At 41.6% G+C, this 17067-nt stretch overlaps 1 protein-coding gene across 1 annotated transcript in view; it reads right to left on the reverse strand.

Moving 5' to 3' along the window:
• Positions 1–17067, reverse strand: part of CFAP61 (cilia and flagella associated protein 61) — a 255995-nt gene that overhangs the window by 133196 nt on the left and 105732 nt on the right. The window contains exons 14-17 of the mRNA XM_049699137.1: positions 12182–12308; positions 7714–7791; positions 5364–5570; positions 2352–2486 (exon numbers count right to left, since the gene is read on the reverse strand). Of these exons, the coding sequence (XP_049555094.1) occupies positions 2352–2486; positions 5364–5570; positions 7714–7791; positions 12182–12308 (547 nt within the window). The remainder of the gene's footprint in view (positions 1–2351; positions 2487–5363; positions 5571–7713; positions 7792–12181; positions 12309–17067) is intronic.

A 17067-nucleotide genomic window follows, 5' to 3' on the forward strand; every position in this document is an offset into this window, starting at 1 on the left:
CTTCGGTGCAGTGCGCGGGCCTCTCACTACAGATGCCCTTCCTGTTGTGGATCATGGGCTCCGGGCACGCGGACCTCAGCAGTTGTGGCACGCGAGCTCAGCAGTTGTGGCTCGTGGGGCTCTAGAGCGCAGGCTCAGTAGTTGTGGTGCACGGGCCTAGCTGGTCCGTGGCATGCGGGATCGTCCCGGATCAGGGCTCGAACCCGTGTCCCCTGCATTGGCAGGTGGACTCCCAACCACTGCGCCACCAGGGAAGTCCCGGTAGGGTTGTTTTAAGTGAAATAAAATGTTTTCTCTGGCTTTTTCCCCACCAGGAGCTCCAGCTCAACTCAAAGTCATCCAGGTCTGTAGATTCCCAGGGTTGGGGGTGGGGTGAGGATGGGGAAGCTCCAGAGGTTCAGGAACACGGCTCTTGATACCAGGTGGCAGCCCCGTGCTGCTCCCTGTCCCCCCAGCCATACCACTCACGCCCCCTGGGGACCAGCTGAAGGTGCTGGGGCTGCGGGCTGCTGCCGATGTGTGAGGGCTTCTCTTGGCCCGGCCACATGGTCTATCCCAACTCAAAGGCATCTCAGCAGTGGCTGCAAAAGGGCAGCACCTCTCACACAGAAGCTACATCTCTGTACTTTGTACCTGTGGCCCCTTCTCCTGGGATCAGGAGGATGTCACATTAGCTGTGTTTCAGTGACAGATATAGATGAGGCCACCCTTCCTGACCCTGACACACTCTCTTGGCTCTCATTCCAAAAGAATCCAATCCCAGGATCTCCACACACCAGCAGACCACCTGGTGGTCGACCCCACAGTCCTACAGATTTGCCCGGGGCCCCTTCCTCTCTAGAGTGTGATGCTGGGGCCCTGCTACCTAAGGACACACCTGTGGTCTTGGATGAAGTGATGACATGTATCTGTTGCAAGATGATAAGGGAGGAAGGAGAAGTGGGTAAGGCTGTAGAAGATGCAAAACTGGCCAAGAGTTGAACCCTGTTGGAGCTGTTTCTGCGCAGCCCATCGTGTGGGCTGAAACACGTGCCCGTCTGCCTTCAGAAGCTTTTAGAGCAAGTGGGCAGAGTAATTCTGTGTCTGTTAAACCTAGTGATAAAATAATAGGACCTGAATTTGGTCTCTGTTTTTACTCTCCTTCTAGGAATTCACATTTCACAAAACTATCAGTCTATGAGGGACTGTACATTAAAAAAAGAAGACGAGGTCCCTCAGCACAGACAGAAGGAGAATCCCTGCTTCGCAGAACTTGCTCTACTTTTGTACATGCTTCACATTTTCCATAATGAAGATTTGGGTAGAGCAAAAGAATTGCTATTCGTTTTTAGTCTCTACTCAAATACAAAGTTAGAACTTAGAAAATAAATACAAATTTATTTTTTATTTTACAAATATAAAGACTTAGGACTTTACATAGGACTTAGAGCAGCCTGCCTCTAAGATGGGTCTTGGTGGACCCACCCCCCATACGTAAAGCAGGAGCTGGGGGCCGTGAGGTGACGCATGTCCTGCAAAACTGGGGTGTTGATTTGAGCACCATTTCCAGCACCATTTTTAGCTCCTTTGCTAAACGTTTGGAGAGTTTAAACTTTCCACTTTCCTCCTTTCTCACAAAGAACAAGTGTCGGCCCACTGCGGGGCGTTTTGCTACCGTATTTAAGTGGAAGTGTGCACATACAGTACGAGCTTACATGTAAGTCAGCCTGACAAAGTCACGCTTCCAGCCAAGTTCCTGAACACGGCTCTGTGTATGGTTGTTTACGCGTACACTTCCACTGAAAGCGAAATCTAGGTTCTGTTTGGTCCCTTTTCCTGTTCTGGTACTAAGAGTGTCCCAGGGCTGTGCACTCTAAGCTCAAAGCCCCCGCCACCCAGGACAGCTGAGACGTTCCTGTTCATCACGCGGACTCCCCCAGGAGGAGGGAACAAACCTAGCTCAGGACTCAGCCCCAAACGTCCTCACGCAGCCAGACCTAGGTTCTCAAACCGAGAAAGCAGAGCATGAAGGAAAGGGGAGTCTGCTTTGAAGCAAGGGGGCTAAACCCAGAAAGATGCTGGGAGGTGGACCCCAAGCCACTGGTACTGAGGCGCAGCAGCCCGCGGCGGCGTCCCCCGTGTGAGGGGGGGTGGCGCGTCACGAGGGCCCACATGGCGTCCGCTCTGCTCCGGGCTCGCTGCGGAGGCACCACCCTAGGGCAGGGGCCGGTGGGAGGGAGCCTGGGCTCCTGGATGAAGGAGCAGCCGTTGGGCTCCGGCTCCGCGTATGCAGCGCCGCCCCATCTGCCACGCCCGCCCGCCCGCTTGCCCGCGCTGGCACTGCGCCCCGCCTGCTGCCGCCGGCTACCCACCGCGTCCCTGGAGACCTCCTTTGATGGGGCGTTGATGCCAAGCTTTTCCAGGGGATAGACAATCTGTCGTCGGGGCCGCACGGGAACCAAGCAGTGGAGGGCGGACGTCAGCGAGTGGGCACTGGAGCTCTGAAACTGGGAGACAGCGACCTCGATGTTAGGGGGAAGGGCATGGGAGCCGCGCGCACATTTGCCGGCACGCGCCTCGACAAATACAAAACTCCCAACCCGGCCAAACCGGAGTGGGGGGGGGGGGGGGAACCAGCAAATAAACAAACATACTCTTCTACCAGAGGAATGAATTGTAGATAATGCCTGACACTAATGAAGATAATTACGGGAGTAATTGCATTACTATCTCTGTGGGAATGACGGATAAACAAGTGGTTTGGTTTATGGGATTTTTCAGCACAAGTATTTTCCCCAGGAGGATATTCTTCTCCGTAGTGATCATGAATCAGCTCGATTTGACCCCATTAAGCTGTGTTACCTGCGTCCTGGTAACCTTTGCGTGTTTCACACAAGCTGCTTTAAGAAGGCACATAGATAAAAATGTCATCTGAGGGGCAACAGGGCGCAGATGTGAAAATCCTCATGTTTGTGAAAGTCACTGCTACTTCAGCTGGACCTTTGTTGATCAGATAAGTGTTTTAAAACAAAAGGATAAAACCGGAGAGTGGGGGAGTGGAGGGGGGAGGGGGCTGGACCAGATTATTCTGCTTTATATTAATACTAAATTGTGAGCTGGATTTATGCTTACTGAAACGGGCTACAATAAATCATGTTTTAGGTGAATGCTTTAAATATTAATTTTATCCAAGTTTTAGACTTGGCAGAGAAAACTGAACATGGTGATCTTTATTTCTTTCACATTTATGAACTCTTAGGGGTTTTGGTGAAACCCCTAAGCTTTGGGTATTTCAACTGTGTAAACCTCAAACTGTCAAACCAAAAATTTTTAATGAGACATTTACCGAATTTAACCTGGAAAGCAAAGAAAGTAAAACGGAACTGTAGCTGTAGTTTAATAAATGACGTGGTTTACACATGACTTATTTGTGGTTCTAAAAATAGCCCCTAGGCCTTTCTAAGAGCTTCTGGAAGGGATTTCTAAAATCCTTCACTATTGAACTTCACTGCCTGATTTTACACACTGAGAAACAGAAGCCAGGGATCTCTAGCCAAAGCTGTGTTTTTAAGCCTGGAAGAGCTCTCAGTACATGTTCTGGCAGGAGGGTGTGGAGAAAACCGTCTTCATCGTGTCAGCCGAAAGCTCACTTGTACTGCAGTCTACTGGGGATTTATAGCAGAGTTTGGAGATTCTTACCTGTACTATTTGGTATTGCTTCTTGCACTTATTTAAATGTACGTGTATAAATCAACTAGAGGTGCAGACAGAGAGGAAATCTGTTTCCAAGTGTGTTTCTATGTTATATATACAATAGCGCGTAACATGGTCCTAATTCCACACCATGGAGGGAAATACGTGAACACTCAATGAGTTCAGTTCAAGTCACCATTTTTTAGGATGCATGCAAAAGGACTTTCTACCAACTGGGCACTGGCAGGAAACACTGGGAATAAAAACTGAGAATGTAACATCACATCCTTAAAGGTCACCAAATTGGCACTTGGCCAAATGTGAAGTACAAAGAAATTGTGCAGGACCAGGATTTTCAGGCAAAACTGTTAAACTTCCCATGTCCCAGGTTCAAATCTGGGGCATTCACATTGCTGTAGGGCTGCATTTTGACAGGAAAAAAATCATCACTAGAGCATATTCTACATTCGCTACCTATCTTTTCCATGTTTTTTCTTCTTTCTCCTCCATTCCTTCTGTTTTTCCCCAAAAGGCATTTGTCAAATAAGATACATTGGTAAAATTACTGTTATGTGTATGTACCCATATACCTTAGATTGTTTTTAAGTTTAATAATTCAGAGCATTTAAAAAACCCACTTAGCTCACCATGGTAACTAAGAAGAAACGTGACAATGTCAGACTCTAGGCAGAGCCTAAGAAAGTTTTTGGTCACGAATGGGATCTTATGGGACAATTTCTACCTAGGGGGGTAGAAATTTCTACCTGGGGGTTCAGTTCTCAACACCCCTCAAGTCTGCATCAACACTGTCAGTGACAGAGGGACCATCTTGCAGGAAAGAACTGCTTGGGGATCCAGCTCCAAGAAGCCCTTGCCTGTGAGCAAGCAGGACACTGCATGTGAGCACGTGTGAGCACGTGTGAGCACGTGTGAGTGTGTGGGACCCTTCTACGTAACAGGGCTGCAGCTCTGAACAGGACAAACAGCTCCAGCTTTACGGCACAAGACAGAATGTGAGCGAGTGAGAAGTGCTATGAAGGAGACGGAAGCAGGATACACGGAAGCAGGAAGCAAGAGCTTGCTATCTGTGCACAATATACATAGTGTATACACAGTAGACACGTGTTTGTCATAGAAGTATTGCTCTACGTAAGTACAAGTATTATGCAGACATAGTGGTATCTACTACATAAAGGTTACATCAATAACACATATCTCCACTTTTTATCCATCACTTTTATGGGGATGTTATACTGCTGTTTTGCAATACCGTGATAGCACACCAGTATTAAGGACTGAGCTAATTTATTCTATGGGTTCACTACTAGAACATTCTTTGCTTGAAGAACATCATAGGACATTTTGGCCTTCACTAATTCACATGAGAAATAATTTGATTTTCACATCCCTTAGAGTGTTTTTCCATAGCTTTCAGTGTCTGCTTTGTAGATATGGAAAAGCCAACAATTTGTTCTACTAATTATATGGGTTGTGATGGTTTCAGAAATTCAAAGCCTTCTGGGTTTTCACTGTAGTGTAAGAAAAGGACCAAACTCAATATGGCCATTTGAAATTCAGAGCCACATTACAATCAAAATACATGGAGTGAAGAAGAAATAAAATATGGCACACGACACAAATGACACCGTGACACAGATCTGCTGGAAAAGTGACTTAAGACATTCTTTTACCTTGCCTTCCTTGGCTCGCGGGTAAACAGGGTAGTAGAGACAGGACTTATATCCTAAACGGAGGATCTCCTTCAGAAAAAACTTGGTGTAGTGCTGAAAAATGGGGTTCAGGGCAAAGTGATACAGGTGGCCATGCTCTTCGCGCTGGTGGTGACTAAAGTATATGAAGTCTTCAATATTGTAGTGGGATCGTATGTACTCTATATCCTAAAAAGAGATGTGAGAAAGGACACCTAAGAAGGTTTTAAACAAACGGCATACGCTTTCTGAGAAACATCATTTAAAAATGACTTTAGGTACAATAATGAGAGACGAGTTTTTCCCTCCTATTATTTACTATCTTATTTTCATTGTTAATTTTTTTAAAGCTAAAACTTATGTTTCCTGAAAGTCACTTGTTTTGATGGCTTACTTCTGGAGGGTGGCTCAGAGCTTTGGGATTTGCTCCTCACAGCCATGCTAAAAACCTGGAGAGCCTTGAGTCCCTGCTCATGGACAGCCTCCCAGTGGCCAGAGCAATGCAATGGAGAAGCAGATATACACTACCGTCAAAGACCCATGCCAACCATCCACACTGATAATCTCTCATTCATGACATGGAGAGACTTTTGGGGAAAACTGACGAATGCAAAAGACCAGTTAGAGAAACATACAACTCACTCCAGAGGAAACAGAGGTTATCCAGCAAATGGAGGAGAATTTTTTAAAAATTCTACTCAATGTCCTCAGAGATACCAAAAAAGGATCTCGCATAAAACATGACAAACAAGCTCCTACAAAAAAGGAACAATAAGAGAACAAGGAAGAGACTTGGAAGTTAAACACATGAACTCTGAAATTAAAATTCCAATAGAAGGCCTGGATAATAGACTAGATGTGGCTGAACAGTAAATTAGGAATCTGGAAGATAAAATCAAGAACAACTCCTAGAATGAAGAGTAAGAAGTACAAGAGATTAAAAAGTACAAGAAGAAAGGTAAAAGACAGTGAAGGGTCACTTCCATCCAAAAAGGAATGGAGAATAGAGAAAATGGAAGGGAAGAAATCATTAGTGAAATCAGAAGAAAGATGTTCCCAAGCTCAAAAGAGGCATAAGGTACTTCATAAGAATTTTTGGAATAAAAGGGAAAAACTAATTCTCAAGAGAGAAAGCAGACATACATACATTTATTTACATCAGACTGTATTTTATCCGTAACATTGGATACTGGAAGATAATGAGAGTAAAAACATCAACACTCTGATGAGAAATAATTTGCATATGAGTTCTATTCACAGCTGAATGAGTGTTCAAGTGTGAGGACAGATGAAAACTTGTATATGTGTGTGGACTCAGAGACCCTACCCTCTTCCACTCACTCTCCAAGAATTCTTAAAGATATATTGAATCAAAAGAGAAATGAATCCAAGAACAAGGATAGTTTGAACACATTAGAGAAATAAAGTCATATGAACATCTCCATAAATGCCGAAACACATTTAATAAAATTCAACACCCATGCTTAACAAAAACTTTTAGTAAATTAGAAATAGGAGAGAAGTTCCTTAACATGATAAAGGGTATCTTCCAGAAGCCATGTTCCCAGAAGGGAAGTCTCAATATTATAATTATCAGTTCTGCCTAAATTGTTCTGTAAAATCTACATAGGCACAAATAAATTCATAGTAAGTATTACAAGGTTTATCTGGAAAAGAAAACACCCAAGTTTAACCAAGAAACTTTAGGCAAAAAAATATAAATAAGAGAAGACTTCCCCACCAGATACCAAAGCACGTGATAGTGCAATAGATATCAACAAATAAATCCATGGAACAGAACAGAGAGTAAAAATAGACACAGACACATGGAAATTTAATAATATAAAGGCAGCATTTTAAATCAGTAGGGAAAGAATGGACTACTCAGTAATAAATACTTTGGAATAATTGGCTGTGCACTGGGACAAAATAAAATTAGATGTCCACTTACACACGCACGCACGCACGCACGCACACGATGCATGAAAATAAGTGCAAGGAAGAACGCTGGAAGGGATAAATGCCTAACTCTCAATAGTGGTAATCCTTTGGGGAGGGAGCTGGGAGTTGTCTTTGGTGGTGGAAGGTTATTTGAACTTTTAGATGGTGAATGTTTTCAGGTACTCTTCGTAATATTTTAAACATTTTGAACCGAAAAAAAAATGGAGACTTGAAAGGCTGCCCAGTGGGATGCAAGCAGATCTACAGCCTTCAGAAAAAGAAGATATTCATCCTAAATAAGTAAAAATGAAACTTCAAAAGAGGTATTGTGTGCTAATTCACGAGAGGAAAAGGCACGATCAAGGGAAGTAGTATCCACTTCACAATTTACCATTTCATCTCTGATCACTGCAATGCCAACTACTTGTTCTGCAACTTCGGCTACAAATGCCTTCAGTGGTGTTCCATCCTGACAAGAGAAGCAGATATTTTAAGACCCTAAAAAATATTGCTATTAGTGTTTCCGTAAGCTGTCAATAAAGGGTTTCAACCGTGATCACATAACGACAATGATAAAGCCACCATCCTATCACCACTTACCTCTGGGCCAGGTAATAGGTTAAATGCCCTCTTTGTATGCGTTTAACCCTCACTTCAACCCCTCTGAAGTAAGTATTACCATTACATCTCTACTTCATTTACGAGAAAATAAGGCCTGGGAGGCTGCCTTGCCAAGAGCTCCAGCTGGTACGGGATGGACCTATTGATTTGAACCACATTCCTTTGACTGGGAATCTGTTTTCTTTAGCATGACATCAGTGGTTCTCAAACACTGTCATCCCAAGCCCCCTGGTCCTGAGGATGCTAAAGAGCTTTGGTTCACGTATGTAATGTCTACCACTATTTTCTATATTAGAAATTAAAACTGAGAAAATTTTGAATTCTTTGATTAATTTTTGTTGAATTTATTAATTAAAGCACATGTTTTAGTTTGATAAAAATATTTAGAGAGAAGAGTAGCATTGTTTCATATTTTTGCAAATCTCTTGAATATCTGGCTCAGTGGAAGACGGCTGGATTCTCACACCTACTTCTGTATTGTATTCAATCTGTTGTAACATGTTATTTTGGTTGAAATATATGCAAAAAAAATCTGTCTTCACAAAGATATGTAGTTGGAAAAGGGAGGAGTATTTAATATTTTCAGATAATTATGGATATTCTCCTTTGATGCGCCACCAAAACTCAACATGTAGTAAGTAATGTTTTAAAGATAAGTTGCAATGTGGCTCTGAAGCCATGTCAGTGACCTTTGTATACCCTACTACATTAAAATGTATTGGTCTCTTTTGCACTTTGAATCTTTTACCCATGCATGATTTTTGTAACATCGTGTACTGTCTATCTGGAAAATATTGATTCACCAAGCTTATGCAGATTTTCCAAACGTTGACCTATTTCATTACAAAATATCAAAACATTGCATGTGGTAATATCACCGCCAGTCTCATCAGAAAAAGTTTTTTTAAGTTTTGGGAAGCTGTCAAGCTCATGATGGCAGATACTGACTTTCTAAAAGTCTAATTTTTTCTTGAAAGCGTGGACTTTATCATGGGGGAACACATGCTGTCGGTTGTTTCTTTGGAGTAACACTCTCACCTCACTCATTTTTAAGAAAAAGTCTGCCAGCTCCCCAGGACTGAATTACCATACTTTGTCTGCCAGCTGTTCTGTGACAACGGTGCTGCTTCAGCCTGCAATTCAAACAACTGCAGAAACATTTTTCTTGAAACAACCAATATACTTCAGCCTGCAGCCAAGAGCAGTATGCGCACGTCTCATTTTGCTACACAGAATACTGCAAATACATGTACTCAAGGGCTAAGACTTAGTAAGTTAATGTTTACAGCATCAAGGGAAACTGGCTTTCCCTTTTGTTTGAATTTTAATTAAAATGTCTATGGAGATAGTTGCAGATTCACCAGCAGTTGTAAAAAACAATACAGAGAGATTCCTTCTACACTTTGCCCAGTATCCCATAATCGTAACCTTTGCAAAACACTAGTATCATAGCAGGGAACCCACACTGATGACATTTCACGTGCACGCGCGCACCCATGTGTGTGCATATTAAGATCTATGCAATTTTATCCCCTGTGTAGGTTCATATGTCCACCACTGCAGTCAAGATACTGAACAGTTCCAACACAAGGATTTCGTGGGTTGCCTATTATACCACACCTATCTGCCTCCTGCCCCACTTCCATCCTTAACCCTGGCAACAAATGATCTGTTCTCCAGTTCTAAAATGTTGTCATTTCAAAAATGTCATATAAGTGAAATCATACAGTATGTAACCTCTAGGGACTGGCTTATTTTTCCATTTAGCATAATTCTCTGGACATCCACCCAAGCTGATGTATGAATCAACAGTGCATTCCTGAATAGTATGGAGGGTCCCTAAAAAACTAAAAGTAGAACTACCATATGATCCAGCAATCCCACTTCTGGGCACATATCCAGAAAAGATGAAAACTCTAATTTGAAAACATACATTCACCCCGATGTTCACAGCAGCACTATTGACAATAGCCACGACATGGAAGCAATCTAAATGTCCACCAACAGACGAATAGATAAAGAAGATGTGGTACGTATATACAATGGAATATTACTCAGCCATAAAAAAGAATGAAATTTTGCCATTTGCAGCAACATGGATGGACCTAGAGATTACCATAGTAAGTGAAGTAAATCAGAGAAAGACAAAATACCATATGATATCACTTATTTGTGGAATCTAAAAAAAAATGATACAAATGAACTTATTTACAAAACAGAAACAGACTCACAGACATAGAAAACAATCTTATGGTTACCAAAGGGGAAAGGGGAGGGAGGGATAAATTAAGAGTCTGGGATTAACAGATACACACTACTTACTATATATAAAATATATAAACAACAAGGACTGACTGTATAGATACACATATATTTATCTGAATCACTTTGCTGTACCTGAAACTAACACAACATTATAAATCAACTATACTTAAACAAACAAACAGAAAAACTGGTGCATCCCTTTGCACTGCTGAGCACTATTCCATGGCATGGAATTGCTACAGCTCACCCTACCCATTCCCCTGTTGGAGGACATCTGGGCTGATTCCAGCTGCTATGAACATTTGTGACCAAGTCTTCATTTCTCTGTGATAAATGCTCAGAGATAACTGTTGCATTTTTTTTTTTGTTTTTTAAGAAACAGCCAAAATGTTCTCCAGAGCAGGGGTACCATTTCACATTCCCACCAGCAGCATAGGAGTGATCCAATTTCCCCGCACCTTCGCCACACCTGAGTGGTGTCACTCTTCTTTGTTTTAGCCATTCTCCTGGTGCACAGTGACATCCCGTTGTGGATTTTCTGTTCCTGTTGTTGCTGTGAGTGCATCGCAGCAAACTCGAAGGCCACTGGGAAGTTTGGTGACACTGCTTCAATCCACATTGAGGTCCCTGAGGTTTTGCCCACCATTGCCTTTCCGCTGAATATCAATTCAGTGGAAAAGGAAAATAATTTCTTACTCTTATTTTGAGCATAGTTTTTACCTCATAGACTCCCTGCATGTGTCTTGGAGACCCCTGTGTCAGTGAGCCAGGAGGGAAGGAACAAACAAAAAAAGAAACAAAGAGACCAAGACAAACCAAAACAAACAAAAAAAACATGTGCTGGAGGGAAGTTTTACTTTAATTCAATGCCTTTATAAATATTAAACATCTCACCACGTTTGGTGTTTGTTGTCTCCCTCTTGATGAGTTTAAAATTAACTGAGAGGTTTACCCAAAAGAGCCCATAACTGGGAACTCGCCAGATGACCCCAGAGGCGGAATGAAGAAATACATTGAAGTATACTCATGCAATGAAGTATCAATACTTTACAGCACAATGTGGATGAATCTCACAATCATTGCTGAGCAAAAGAGGCTAGATGTCAGAAAACACACTGTATGATCCCTTTAAATAAAGCTCAAAAGCCAGGCATCTATGATCTTAGAAGTCAAGGTGGTACTAACTGGGGGAAGAGTGACTAAATGAGAGCTTGAAAGGGACTTCCAGTGGGCTGGGGTCAGTCTGTTTCCTGAAACAGGTGCTCGTTATGTGGCGTATTCAAACTGTGAAAGCCATCAAACTTTTTATTGGTTAAACTTTTTAATATAATTCATCAAGAAGTAATTAAGCATTTCCCTAGCTACATGCATTGTTCCATGCCTGGTGAAGTTAACTGGCCTGGTCCTTAAGAAAGCAGCGATGATGTAAGGACCACTGCTAGCTTGCCCTCTGCAATGGCAAAAGTACAGTACAGTTACTGTACTAGAAAGAGAACCCAGCATTGGTCATACAGGATCTTCCCAGCCAATCCGATCCTTGAGGATGCAGCCAGCGTCCTCAAGGGTATGGACAGACCCATCACCCAGAAGGGCAAAATGGGGTGCTGCTGGGATGGGCACCAGGCACCCCAAGGATCCACTAACCTTGGTCAGATTTGCCTATTCCAAGCACTGAGATCTAATTTTGTTATATTTGTCTAGATCAAGTTCAAATTTTCTAGCCCCGTGATAAGAATTTAGGGCATCTGATCAGCCCTCATAGGGCAACTAGTGAGAAGAACAGATCCACTTCCTTAAACCTCAGTTTCCTTGTTCTTTTATTCTCCCTCCCACCTTCCAACCCCACCTCCACCACTCCCCACCACACGATTCTCCAACTAGGCCCAAGGAAACTTCTGGGTTGAACGTACATGAGTCATAATGGTCCCAAAACATGAGGAAAAGAAGGCAGTCTGGTCATAGCAGGTACTTACAGGGTCCCTGCGAGCCTCGTTGTACTGCTGTAAATCTTCCAATATGCTTTTACTCAGCATGAGGGTGCTGACAAGATTTTCAACACCAGGAGTATCCGAGAGAGTGGCTAATCTTATTTTAATGGTCCTGGGTAAGGAGAGACACATTTTCTTTTTCAGGTTAACGTACTAAAATATGTATTCCGTCCTCCACCCAAATGGAGACAGAATTGTAACAGATCACACTTATATAAAATAATATCTGGTAAAATATTTTTTATATAACATTGGGGTTTGATTAACTACAAAAGTAATTCTTCATTCTAGAAAACCTGGAAAACACACATTTTAAAAAGTGCAAACATTGTAAATCAACTATACTTCAGTTTTTTTAAATTTTAAAATAATTTAAAAATAAAAATTTAAAAAAGAGAAAGAAGAACAAAGAAAAGCCAAAGTCAGCAGAAGGAAGGAAATCATAAAGATCAGAGCAGAAATAAGTGAAACAGAAATGAAGAAAACAATAGCAAATATCAATAAAACTAAAAGTTTGTTCTTTGAGAAGATAAAATTGATAAACCTTTAGCTATACTCATCAAGAAAAAAAGGGAGAGGACTCAAATCAATAAAATTATAAATGAAAAAGGAGAAATCACAACTGACACCGCAGAAATACAAAGGATTATAAGAGACTACTACAAACGATTATATGCCAATAAAATGGACAACCTGGAAGAAATGGACAAATTCTTGGAAAGGTACAATCTTCCAAGACTGAACCAGGAAGAATCAGAAAATAGAAGCCGAACTATCACAACTAATGAAACTGAAACTGTGATTAAAACTCTTCCAACAGGGCTTCCCTGGTGGCGCAGTGGTTGAGAGTCCGCCTGCCGACGCAGGGGACACAGGTTCGTGCCCCGGTCTGGGAAGATCCCACATGCCGCGGAGCAGCTGGGCCCGTGAGCCATGGCTGCTGAGCCTGCGCATCCGGAGCCTGTACTCCACGACGGGAGAGGCCACAACAGTGAGAGGCCCACGTACCACAAAAAACAAACAAAAAAACAAACAAAAAACTCTTCCAGCAAACAAAAGCCCAGGACCAGATGGCTTCACAGATAATTCTATCAAACATTTAGAGAAGAGCTAAAATCCATCCTTCCCAAATTCTTCCCAAAAATTACAGAGGGAGGAACACTCCCAAATTTGTTCTACAAAGCCACCATCACCCTGATACCAAAACCAGACAAAGATATCACAAAAAATGAAAATTACAGGTCAATATCACTGATGAATATAGATGCAAAAATCGTGAACAGAATACTAGCAAACAGAATCCAACAACACATTAAAAGGATCATACACCATGATCAAGTGGGATTTATTCCAGGAACGCAACGATTCTTCAATATATGCAAACCAACCAACATGATACACAATATTATCAAATTAAGGAATAAAACCATATGATCATCTAAATAGACAAGGAAAAAGCTTTTGACAAAATACAACACTCATTTATGATAAAAACTCTCCAGAAAACGGGCATAGAGGGAATCTACCTCAACATAATAAAGGCCATATATGACAAACCCACAGCAAACATCATACTCAATGGTGAAAACCTGAAAGCATTTCCACTAAGATCAGGAACAGCACAAGGCTGTCTACTCTTGCCACTCTTATTCAACATAGTTTTGGAAGTCCTAGCCACGGAAATCAGAGAAGAAAAAGAAATAAAAGGAATACAAATTGGAAAAGAAGAAGTAAAACTGTCACTGTTTGCAGATGACATGATACTATACATAGAAAATCCTAAAGATGCCATTATAAAACTATTAGAACTAATCAACGAAATTTGGTAAGGTTGTGGGATACAAAGTTAATGCACAGAAATCTCTTGCATTGCTATACACTAACAATGAAAAATCAGAAAGAGAAATTAAGGAAACAATCCCATTTACCACTGCAAAAAAAATAAATAAATAAAATACCTAGGAATAACCGACCTAAAGAGGCAAAAGACTTTTACTCAGAAAACTATAAAAAACTGATGAAAGAAATCTGAGATGACATAAACAGATGGAGAAATATGCCATATTCTTGAATTGGAAGGAAGAATCAATATTGTGGAAATGACTATACTACCCATAGCAATCTACAGATTCAATGCAATCCCTACTAAACTACCAATGGCATTCTTCACAGAATTAGAACAAAAAATGTTACAATTTGTATGGAAACACAAAAGACCCCAAATAGCCAAAACAATCTTGAGAAAGAAAAACGGAGCTGGAGGAATCAGGCTCCCCAACTTTAAACTATACTACAAAGCTACAGTAATCAAGACAGTATGGTACTGGCACAAAAACAGAAATACAGATTAATGGTATGGGACAGAAAGCCCAGAGATAAACCCATGCACATATGGTCACAGAATTTATGACTAAGGAGGCAAGAACATACAATGGAGAAAAGACAGCCTCTTCAATAAGTAGTGCTGGGAAAACTGGACAGCTACATGTAAAAGAATGAAATTAGAACGCTACCTAACACCATACACAAAAATAAACTCCAAATGGATTAAAGACCTAAATGTAAGACCAGAGACTATAAAACCCTTAGAGGAAACATAGGAAAAACACTCTTTGACATAAATTACAGCAAGATCTTTTTTGACCCACCTCCTAGAGTAATGAAAATAAAAACAAAAATAAAAAAATGGAACCTAATTAAACTTAAAAGCTTTGCACAGCAAAGGAAACCATAAGCAAGATGAAAAGACAACCCTCAGAATGGGAGAAAATATTTGCAAATGAAGCAATGAACAAAGGATTAATCTCCAAAATATACAAACAGCTCATGGAGCTCAGTATCAAAAAAGCAAACCCAATTAATAAATGGGCAGAAGACCTAAATAGACATTTCACCAAAGAAGACATACAGATGGCCAAGAGGCACATGAAAAGATGCTCAACATCACTTAGTTATTAGAGAAATGCAAATCAAAACTACAATGAGGTATCACCTCACACCAGTCAGAATGGCCATCTTCAAAAAATCTACAAACAATAAATGCTGGAGAGGGTGTGGAGAGAAGGGAACCCTTTTGCACTGTTGGTGGGAATGTAAATTGGTATAGCCACTATGGAGAACAGTATGGAGGTTCCTTAAAAATCTAAAACTAGAACTACCATATGACCCAGCAATCCCAATAATGGACATACACCCTAAGAAAACCATAATTCAAAAGGACACATGTACCCCAGTGTTCATTGCAGCACTATTTACAATAGCCAGGACATGAAACAACCTAAATGTCCAATGATAGATGAATGGATAAAGAAGATGTGGTACATATATACAATGGAGTATTACTCAGCCATATAAAGGAAAAAAGTCGGGTGATTTGTAGAGATGTGGATAGACCTAGAGACGGCCATACAGAGTGAAGTAAGCCAGAAAGAGAACAACAAATAGTGTATATTAACGCATATATGTGGAATCTAGAAAAATGGTACAGATGAACCTATTTGTAGGGCAGGAATACAGATGTAGACGTAGAGAACAGACATGTGGACAGTGGGGAAGCAGGGGGGGACGAACTGGGAGATTAGGTTTGACATAAATACACTACCATGTGTAAAATAGATAGCTAGTGGGAACCTGCTGTACGGTGCAGGGAGCTCAGCTTGGTGCTCTGTGATAACCTAGATGGGTGGGAGGGAGGTCTAATAGGGAGGGGATATAGGTATACACATAGCTGATTCATTTCATTGTACAGGAGAAACTAACACAACATTGTAAAGCAATTTTATTACAATTTAAAAAAATAAAATTAAAAATAATTTTAAAAGTACAAAGAATAAGGTTAAAAAAAATCACTGATTATACCCATTAACCAGACAACACAATGTCACACTTTAAATTTATTTAATTTAAAATGTTCAGCACCATGTTTTATGTCATATTTACATTGTACATAAAGCCAAATTCTTCCCCCAGTTTTCAAAGTATGTTAAGAAGTTAAAAAAATTAAACTGAACCCAGGCGGGCTTCATGAGTCTCAAAATTCTTACTAATTTTATTTTTGATTTCGTGTTTTTACGTGAAGTCAAGTAGGACAGTGGAGCACGTCCGGGGCTTGGAGCCTTGGTTCACACGTGGTACCCACCTCGCACCAGCACCCGTGATGGTTTCTCCCCCATCTGTACCTTGCCCCTGGCACCTCCCCGACCCTGCCCTGTGACTGCTGCCACCCTCTGCCAGGGGTGACGACTGGGTTGCATCGGGGAGCCCCATGTTGAACCATCCCGCTCCACCCTCACTGGGGTCCTGGACACGGGCATGGGGAGGATCGAGGTCAGGTGTGTGCTCCTGGAGTCTAATCAGAGCAGGGTGGTGGCCGTCCTCACCGAGGGTCCCCACCCAGGGCAGGCAGTGCCATGCTGTGTTCGGCAGGCAACTCAGTGTGGAACTCTAGCCCACCCCGTGCCCAGGTATGTAGGGCATGCCGGTGCCTGTTTGCCACGGGATGGAGCCGTGGGCCTATGTGAGGGGGAGATGACCTCTCCACCTTAGGCTGGAGTCCCACATTTTCGTTTTGTAATGGGCCCTGCATACGATGTAGGGTTCATATAATGCATGCTCTCCAGTCATTGGGGTGTTATTACCAAATAGAGCAGGGCTACTCCTCCTACTATTAATAAAGTGAAATACTCTAACCTACTTAGCTTTCACTTGTAGTGAATATTTGTGCTTACATTTTAGTGCATGCTTCCGTTCTATGGACAACGCGGCATATTTGCCAAGAACAATCTACATCTATAATTAACTGATAGAAAGATGATCAATTTACTATCACATTAATAATACAAATAGTATGAGCAATTTTTAAGTGTAAGGTA

The sequence above is a fragment of the Orcinus orca genome, chromosome 16, assembly GCF_937001465.1.
Source record: "Orcinus orca chromosome 16, mOrcOrc1.1, whole genome shotgun sequence".
Classification (NCBI taxonomy): domain Eukaryota; kingdom Metazoa; phylum Chordata; class Mammalia; order Artiodactyla; family Delphinidae; genus Orcinus; species Orcinus orca.